Genomic DNA, 9837 nt, shown 5'->3' on the forward strand with positions numbered 1-9837 from the left:
ATAATTTTCTCTCACATTGGCAAGTAGATTGTCTTAAGCTACGTGTGATTATTTTTCAACTTGAACATGTACTGCTCTCAATTTATGAGAAGTGATTTGCTTGTCTTGATGCAAAATGGTGACAAGTTCGGTCATATGGACAATTTCAAGGATTGTTTGTAGCAGGGCACTTCAGGTTTGGAAGTGGGAATGGGTGGATGAGGATGTTGAAGAAAACCAAGTAGACATAAGCTGGAATAGCCTGTAATAAACAGGAAAGCCTCTGAATGACTTATGGTGTGTGTACACACACACACACACACACACACGTACATAGGATTGAGAAGATGAGGCAAAAGTAGGATTATGAATATAAATCATAATACACGTGCAGGATTTGTTGGCCCTTTGATGGAGTATAAGAGTATGTTGCTAAAGCTCAAACAGTGAGCATCATCATTGTTTGACCATCGGCTGATAGAAGCGTAGAACTTAGCATCCCGATTGTCAAGGCTGGAAGGTATTTTTGTCCAGTGCCTAATGATATGTCTATAGAATTATTGGAGCATTGTTGGGCAAAATCATTAATAAAATGCTCTTTTACAGTCAAGCTGAGAGGACACCAATAATCTGTTAGTCAGCTTCCGTTTTATCTTTTTTATCTTTGTCTCTTTTACTGTTTAATGATATAATTTTTTTAGTGGAAGAAGAATCTGGTTCACAATGTTTGGATCACGGGTAGATTTAAATCAAAGTCAAGTTTAAATATGAGTTGGTTTAAGTTTAGCTCAAATACATAATGGTTAACTCGAAATTGTTTAAACTATTTAGAGATGTTGTTGCGAGCTCATCAGCAGAATGAATAATTATTGTTAGAGTCAAACCGAGTTGGTTCAGACTTGAAAACCAACTCTATTTGATTTAATTCAATTCAAATTTATTTAATTCAAATTTGAAGCAAGTTTGAGTCAGAAGATTTGGCTCGGTTTGTTTTGAAATTGGGTTGAATTCAAAATAGAGAGTTTGGTTCGGTTTGATTCGTGAGTTAGTTAGATAGTTCAATTTGGTTAAAACTGGGCATATAGCTTGATTTGAATTATGTTGAGTAATTGTTAAACGATGTCGTTTTGTTAATAAGTCACGAATACAAACTATGAATTTGAGTCATATATTTAAATTATAGATTTAAAACATAAATTCAAGTTAAACTCGAATTGAATTTGAACAATCTTTAAAGTTTGTGTGATAAATTCGAGTCAAATTTAAATTGAGTTATTTTTTATTTAAATCAAATTTAAATTAAGAGATATTCAGATTTAATTTAGTTTGTACCTACCCTTAAGAATAATATTATTAACAGAATATTAAGTAACACCTAAAGAGAATCCGAAGCAAACTGTCAAATTGAAACTGTGGTACAAACACAGTTTCGAATCAATCCAAACGCCAGCCAAACCGAATTGAATGGATCAGTTACTAAAAAGGGGTTGTCTAATTGAAAATTATGACCTTGTCAACATCAAGCTGTATCTCGGTCTCGAGGCCTCACCCCATAAATTAGAGAGTACTTGATGACTTAATGAATTGATTGCTTAAAGTTTGAACGAAGGTTGTTCAGAGGGGTAAAGCCATTTGACACTAATAATTAGTGAAATCAGTTGAAGCACATGCATTGGAAGATCTCTATAATTATCACCAACAAGACGATATAATGACAACAGTAATACCACCAGTATCATGGCTAATGATAATTAGGATTGGGTTTAATCTAATTAAATTTAAACAAAATCTAATTCAAAATTGGTTTAAATACAAAATATTTTGCTCAAGATTGAATAGTTAAAGTTTGAAAATAATTTAATTTGAATTGGTTAGAGTTCAAAAATTCAGATTAAATTGAACTCGATTATTTATAAAAATGAGTTTAACTTAAATTCAAGCTTTAGCCATTTATATTAAATTCAACAATGAACTGCAATTGAGGAAACACAAACATGTTTCCTCAATTTTTGCCTAACTTAAATTCAAGCTTTAGCTACTTATATCAAATTCAACAATGAACCGCAATTGAGGAAACATAAACATGTTCAATATGGGAAATCAAAAGCTTATTATGGTGGGAATAAATCTAAAACTCCAACTCAAACTGGCTTGTTCAAATCGAACATAAATTCAAATCAATCAGAATCCACTCTTAGCCATTAGCTATGAAGCCTCATAACTTAAATCCCAAAACTATACTAGTACTCGGAACACGTTGCCATTTTGCTTTGTTATATAAAAAGAGTTGAAGATATGATAATTGACATATTCAGCAGCAGCTATAAATGGTTTTTATTAAATTCTTGCTTGATCAACTTTCTTTCTCTCTGTTTATCCGTGGGGTTGGGCCACAATTTTTATTTTATCTGTGGCCGTCCTTACAACATTTTTATAATTTTTTTTTTTTCTAATGATAATGCCACCAAGTCAACTTTATAGGTGGATGTGCTTGCCTCTCTCAAGCAATAACCCCACCGAAAAAATAAACAAAGCCAAGAACCGAAACACTTTCCTTTCTAACAACAGGGATATATACACCCAATAAAGGCCCTGGGCCGCATGGCAAGGAAGTAAGCCTACAACCGTAGAATAAGACCAATATGTATACCACCGTAAAAACAAACTTAGCATATGTCCAGGGATAAAAATGTATGTGGCCGACTCACTGATGCCTTGCACCAATTCAACTTCTACTTATCCATTGCAAGTCTTTGAAAAAGCCAATGATTTGATAAACGAAGACAAAGAAATTAATGTTCCAAAATTAATACAACAAAATTTAAAACTCTGCAAGAGAATTTAATCTTGCCGCATGCTCTTCTGTGCAATGGAAGACAATCAGGAATGTGTAATCTTTGGTGCATTACCTCTCAGATGTTCCAATTAAAGCTGTTACGGTCCAATTGCATCGATGATAAAAAAGAAAGAGGCTAGAAGACCATACTGACTTAAACAATAAACTGGTATCAAACTCTACCTATTTCAAGAAAAAAGTAGCATCATTTTAGTTGTCACCTTCATCAGACGAATTTGATAATCATAATACTTACATCAGACGAATGGATGATGGGCCAGATATAGCGGCGACTTTTTGTGCTCGCTGTGCTTCACCGCGATACAACCCCTTCATCTCTTTTTTTGCTTGCCGAGCTTCACGTCTCTCCTGCTTGACAGCAGTCTGCATGCAGAACCTTATGTCAACATCAAATCACACATAGGAAACATAAACCTAAAACAATACTGCCAAGAATTTAAAGCAAACATCCCATGCACATACAATACAGACAAATCTGGAACAAGGGCAAAAAGATACCTTCCGTTCTTTCTTCTCCTCCTTTGATTCCTGACCATGTTGCTTCCTCTTCAACTGTTCACTTTTCAAGCTACCCATGACCTTCATTTTTTCTGTAGCAGCTTTTTGGCCATGAGGCAAAAATTCTACAGGAAGCTTCTCTTTTCCTTTAAGGGATATGACATGATTGTTTGCATTCAAGGCTGCAGAGACAGTTTCTGCCAACTTCTTCTTTCTTGCTATTTCTGGTGCTCCAATTTTCCCAGGGTGGTTATCAAGATTTGAATATGTAGTAATGATAGTCTCACAATCCCACTCTTCCAATTCATCACTACTTTCCTGCACAACAACTTTGTCGTCTTCATTTTCACTTTCATTTTCATACTTTTCTGCATATTCCACACAACGACGTATAATATCAGCTGCAGAGTCCTGTGCTTCTTTACCCTTTGGAATATCATTAACATGCAATATATCAGCCGGAGCTTCATATTTGTCATAAAGTTCAAAGTCCTCTGCCACACGGTCGGTAAGGACACTTTTGAGCTTGTTTGCAAGAGATTCTTCTTCTTCAACATCATAACCACCATAATCATCGTCACTGTCAGTACCATATTCTTGGCATTCAAGCTGAAAAAACAAATCAGTGTTAGTGATAAAATGAAATTGATCTAAAGTGCACCAGGAAAAAGGTAAACACCATAAAACAATAGGGTGAATTAGCCCAATTATAAGAATATTAGGCATTTGCTTTGGTATCACACTCAAAATAGGCAGTTTTGTTATCACATTTTTCTTACTGATACCTTTTAGCGTTAACTAGAGCACAGTTTTTAAAACTGAACAAGAGATTTTGAGTGGGGCAACCTGGACTGCCAGACAGTTCTACCAGAGCTATTACCGGCCCACTTGCACTAAGAAGTTATTATACCCCTATGCATAGAAGTACTTAAAAACCACACATGAAATTAGAAAACAACAATCTAGGAACTTTTTCAATTGAAAGTTCCCTGTCCAAACTCAATCGCTTGATTTCAACAAAGATCAATGAATAAGTTCTATGTATAGATTGATAACCAACAAATTCTACTGCCATTAACAATCATATTAGCATACCACACAGAAAAAAAGTAATATTAATTACAACTGAATATAACAATAACAAGGAGTCTTACCAAATCAAACTGCTCATCAAGAAGACGGCGAACACGTGGCTTGTCAGCAACAAAATCATTTTCTTCTTCCTCCAGTGCACTTTTCCTTTCTCCAACTACATTTTCTTGATGAAAAAAACTAACAGAGTCATCTTTCGTTACCACTTTAGATTCATCCACCAGATTCAACTTCTTATCAATCTCCAAATCAGCCACTTCTTCAGAATAATTTGCTTGGACAATGAAATCCTCTTCCAAGTCCTCAACATCAGAACCAAACCGTGATAAATCACTATCATCCAGCAAGGCATCCACTTCAGGATCAATGGCTTTTGGAACCCTGACACCAAATGTCTTTGACGCAACACTATAAATCGAGTTATCATTTGCCTCGCTTTTAACTTGAGAAATTTGCACTCTTGAAGCATCATAAGCCTAAACAATGAAAAACTAAATAAAAACCATATCTCTCTAACGAAAATTATCAACCGGATTAATATATATTAATATAAGCTAACAAATTAACAGTAACAGACCTTGACGTCACGCGGGAGCTGGTCGAGCCTAAACTTAGGGTTATGATAAAAAGCAGAACCACCGCCGGTGTTTTTAATCTCCCTTAAATGAGTTAGATAATTATAGCCGTCATCAGGAAACCCTAGCTCCAAAATTTCTCTCCTAATGTGCTCTGGCAAGGATGCCGTTGAGGCGCCCCTAATCTCAAGTTCGTCGTCGCCGTCGTCCTCGGCTGCGTCGGCGAATATAGAATTGGAATCGTCGTGGTTTTCTTCAAGGACATCTAACGAGTAGGGATTGTTGTCGAGTCGAACGAAGACTCGGTCGTTGCCAGGCGTGTCATCAAAATACGGATCAGAGGAGTCACGGGCCAGTAGTTGGAAGGTTGCCGCTTTCTTTTTGTCGATAAATTTCTTCTTCTTGCCCATTTGATGGAATGGAGAAGTTCGGTTATGGAAGTCTTTTGGTATAAAACCCTTTCAAAACTTTAACTCCCAAACCATCAACGTTCTCTACTGCTCTGTCTAAAACCCTAGATTAAAAAATTTGGGCTTCGATATATTTGAGTCCATGAGCCCATTCCAAAAATAGCTTATTTAACTTAAATATTTAAATATCATATATCAAGAGATGATTTTGATTAAAGAAATTATTATTTATATATTAAAAATCCTATTGAGTTTTCTAGAATTTTAAAACTTTGATGACTTATTTATTTTTAGATTAATAAATATTTATTAAATGAATGCATTGAACCCATTTTTTATTAAACTCCTAAGTAGAGATATTTTGGCAGCTGACATTACATCGGCCGGAAGCTCCCCTCCAGTTCAGAGGTTTGTCAATCTAAACTCTACACTACGATTCATTTGATTCTTTAATTTAAATTAATTATCTTAAATTTGAATCTAACTTAAATTTCACCTTTGGTGGGTTGGACTATCTGCAAATCCTTGGTTATGTTAAGAGATGAATAATTCATATATATATATATATATATATATATATATATATATATATATATATATATATATATATAAAAGTTATTTTACTCTTTCTATTTAGTTGAAATATTAAAATTAGAGCCAAACAACGTAACTCAAGAACTGAAACTACCCAGAGATCCTAATTTTAGTAGATACCGACACTTAATAGAGAGAGATTGAATTTCACGTACACCTTAACCTTTCATTTTTTTGAGTTCTTTCACTTTTCAACTTCTCAACCTTCTAAGGTCTCCTGTGCTTCTCAACTTTTTTTTTTCTTTAGTTCTCCTTGGGGGCTCGTGTAATTTTCAAATGTCTTCAATGTCAGGCTGAAACATAAGAAAATGGTATTATCATTATTTTTTTTCTTGATTGTTGGGTTGAACATCTCTTGCTAGTCTCTGCTGATATATTTTGCAGCTGGACTTGTGGAAAAGGGCTTTTTCCTTGGAGCACCAATGTCTATTGAAGAAGAAAACTGGGAGGAAGCAAGAAAGATGTACCCTGAACTATTTTCTGCTAAAAATTTCTAAATAACTAATGTTCTTTCAGAAGTAACTAAATCCTACTATAGGGTTGCAGATAGTGGCCAGGAGATTTGTCACTGCTTTTCAAATACCGACTGGACATGGGAATGGCTTTTCGTGCAAGGCGGGTGACTTACAGGCAACTCTATGTTACTTAGGTGAATCTTGGACATTGCTACCTAAGATTTCATTTACATGAAATGAATAAAATCATGCAATCCTACTCTGAAGTGATTTAGTTATAAATTATAAAATACTAAGTTAAAACTTTAAGCTTATAAAAATATTTAATATATTTTGAATTCATAAAACTCTTGAAATTATTTGTATTAAAATGACAAGAATCTTCTAAAACTTTTAATAAATAAAACTATATTATATTGGTTGGAGAGAGAATATAATTAATATATAATAAGGTTATTGAATCCAATCCAATAAATTATAAGATCCACACTAAAGTTATTTATTCCACTTATAACTTTTTAATCACTTAATTTTATCTGTAAACATATTCGATTATTCAATTACTTTATTTTATTAAATCAAAATTATAATTAATGTTAGTTTACGTTAATAAATTTTCTAACATGCTAAACATAGTAATGGTCGTACATCCTTCAGGGATTAGAATAACTTTGTACTCACTGTGGCGGTTTATATTGGATTTGTACAGAGGATTTGCAATGGCAAGAAAAATTCTGGAACAGGTTGATCTGGAGAATTTTTACCCGGTTCTTAGAACTAGACATGCCAAATCCCAGGAACAAAATAGTCCTGTGACTGGGATCTCACCAATTCTGTGAAATATCTATTTTACATCACCTTGTGTTGGCTCTATGAATTAGATGAGATGTATAAAATATTGTAACATCGAATGAGACATCTGATTTGTTTATACAGAGAGAGAAATGGTACCCAAACTTCTACTATTAATGCTTCTTATGATCCGGTCCGATCAGTCGGACAAAGAAAGACTCGCATTGGCCCCTTGATCGGGTCAAGGCCTGGTTGAGTCTAAAAACATTCCTTCCTATAAAGTTTGAGCTTAACACTACTACGGCTGCTGCGTATATGTGGTGCAAAGTCACATGTAAAAGAACTCAGGAGTTATGATTTGGCTTCGCCTAAATGCCTGAATAGCACATTGACATCATTCTGTCTCATGTGAATTATTCATATTGATTAGCCTTTCAAACAGCTGAACACTTGAAAGGAAAAATGGATCTTTATTCATTATACGTACTGCTATCTCCTCATTCTCAATCATATACATTGTCAAAGGCCCCAATTTTCCTCTCAACTGTCTACGTGACTGAATATAAGTCATGACCCAATGGAGAAAGCTTCAGGCCATGCAGTGTACAAAGGAGCCTGAAGCAAACTTGAGCTTGAATCCTTTTCATACAGTTCATATATAATTTATTTCTAATATTCAGTTGGGAACATGATGACACTAACGGACCGAATTATTTGTTTCTTGTTGGGAATACGTTTACAGGTGACACCCCCACCAGCTCTGTGCCCACTGCGTCTTCCTTTCAACTTCTTGATCAAGCAAATACACAGACATGGTGACTGTTAGGGCAAGGACCACTAATTTGATAGAGAGGGACTGAAATTTTCGATGCTCTAAGATGGACCATTCTCCGTTGGTTGGCTAATAGCTCATCTGTGTTTGGTATGTAATCTACACCATATTTTGCCAACTTCAATAGAAATCATTTGGGTGATTTTAAAAAATATCCATCTGTTAGAGCATTTAGTATTACTTATTTTATATTCTACTGAGCAGACTAGTCTGGTTCATCACCATGCTTAAGGTGTAATATAGAAGCTAAATTGGGTGTGATGGTGACCATTATCTCATCGTCGAGTTGTAAAGCTACTTGAATGGATAAATATTATAAGTGAAGGTGGATGAAAGCGTCGCATTCAAGGTGGTGAAGAGCAGGGTGGTGCCCACGTGTGGAGAAGAAGTAGAAGCATGCTTGGTTCAATTTTAGGTGGGGACAAAAGTGTTTTCCAAGGAATCTCATTCTAAATCTCTTTTAAGAAGAGAACAACGTGACTGCAGCAAGATCATGTGGGATCAACTAGTTGCTGCTTGCTAATGCTAACCATTTATCCAGATAACACCTCGTCTATATAAAGTGAAGGAAAATTTCCACACATTTGAACAGTAGGCATCAGAAGATGAAGACAGCAAGTAGAAGTTTCTGGGTTCTCTTATTTCTGTCAATAACTGTTGCTGAGCTGAGAGCCGGCGACACTCTTGTTGACCTTCCTCAAGGGAAGGACAATGTAGAAGTTGGAAACAACACAGAGGTTGTGATCAACAGCAAGAATAAACATTATGGAGGTGGGGGTGGTGGAAGTTATGGATGGGGATGGGGTGGTGGTGGTGGTGGTGGTGGAGGTGGAGGAGGAGGGGGAGGAGGAGGTGGTGGTGGTGGATGGGGATGGGGAGGAGGAGGTGGCGGTTGGTATAAATGGGGATGTGGAGGGAAAGGAAAAGGTGGAGGTAGAGGTAGAGGTAGAGGTAGAGGTAGGGGTAATAGGAAGGCTTACAAGGTAGGAGAATTTGCCCAGTGCATGAATAGAGGAAGATGCAGAGGCATGAGATTGGATTGTCCTCTTCATTGTGGGGGGCCTTGCTTCTATGACTGCCAATATATGTGCAAAGCTCATTGTCGACGTCCCTGATTTTGATGCTCATTGATTCCTCTAATTTCATAACAGATTCCTTCAACACTGATTACAAAAACAAAAAAAAAAAGGACAACATGGAGGATGTTTCTGGTTTCATGTTTGTTGTAATAGTTTGTTCATTTGGTTTCTGATTACAGAGACTGCTAATAACAGTTTTGACAGATTTGAGTTCTTGATTTTTGTTTATGTAACTTTGATATTATGTAAATCTTCTCGACATTAAGATGATAACTATCTTTCCTTTCTAAATGAGATCATACTGTTAATATAAATTCGTTTTACTTCAATTAGACTAGGAATAATTTATAAAATCATTTTTTAATTAGAAGAATTAAATCTTATTATTTGAATCTATTAAATTAGTTGAATCGAACGAATTACGTTAATACTATTAAACAATAATTTTGTTTGATTAAATAATATTTATTTAAACAATTTATTAGTTTGATTGTCAATTGAACCAACCTTAACCAAATTGATCCTCTAACTAAAGTTTGAAAACCCGTGCCTCTATCGATGCCTGGAACATGGATCACCTTCCTAAAATAAAATTTCAGCTAACAATTTAGTTTAGAACAATAAAAGGCAGAGCACATTGTTATTGTTGGACTTGGATCCACTACCCAATTTCC

General features: G+C 35.3%; 2 protein-coding genes across 2 annotated transcripts; one reads left to right on the forward strand and one right to left on the reverse strand.

Moving 5' to 3' along the window:
• Positions 1 to 2517: 2517 nt before the first annotated feature.
• Positions 2518 to 5494, reverse strand: LOC123203755 (protein LTV1 homolog). The gene is made up of 5 exons (XM_044620224.1): positions 5004 to 5494; positions 4489 to 4902; positions 3335 to 3943; positions 3072 to 3199; positions 2518 to 2998 (listed from the first exon to the last, which is right to left on the reverse strand). The coding sequence occupies exons 1-5, from the start codon at positions 5409 to 5411 to the stop codon at positions 2995 to 2997; spliced, it is 1563 nt and encodes a 520-aa protein (XP_044476159.1). The 5' UTR covers positions 5412 to 5494; the 3' UTR covers positions 2518 to 2994.
• Positions 5495 to 8689: 3195 nt separating this feature from the next.
• LOC123202931 (glycine-rich protein 2) lies at positions 8690 to 9378 on the forward strand. The gene has a single exon (XM_044619074.1). It carries the CDS (start codon positions 8690 to 8692, stop codon positions 9197 to 9199), a length of 510 nt encoding a protein of 169 aa, XP_044475009.1. The 3' UTR covers positions 9200 to 9378.
• The last annotated feature ends 459 nt before the right edge of the window (positions 9379 to 9837 follow it).

This window comes from Mangifera indica, chromosome 19 (assembly GCF_011075055.1).
Source record: "Mangifera indica cultivar Alphonso chromosome 19, CATAS_Mindica_2.1, whole genome shotgun sequence".
Classification (NCBI taxonomy): domain Eukaryota; kingdom Viridiplantae; phylum Streptophyta; class Magnoliopsida; order Sapindales; family Anacardiaceae; genus Mangifera; species Mangifera indica.

Excerpts from the sequence above, each read along its gene's own strand:
- LOC123203755 (XM_044620224.1), bottom strand. The coding sequence starts at position 5,411 with ATGGGCAAGAAGAAGAAATTTATCGACAAAAAGAAAGCGGCAACCTTC. Across the intron at positions 4,903-5,003 it reads AGCTCCCGCGTGACGTCAAG|GCTTATGATGCTTCAAGAGT; the intron begins GTCTGTTACTGT and ends TTCATTGTTTAG. Across the intron at positions 3,944-4,488 it reads TTGATGAGCAGTTTGATTTG|CTTGAATGCCAAGAATATGG; the intron begins GTAAGACTCCTT and ends TTGTTTTTTCAG.
- LOC123202931 (XM_044619074.1), top strand. The coding sequence starts at position 8,690 with ATGAAGACAGCAAGTAGAAGTTTCTGGGTTCTCTTATTTCTGTCAATA.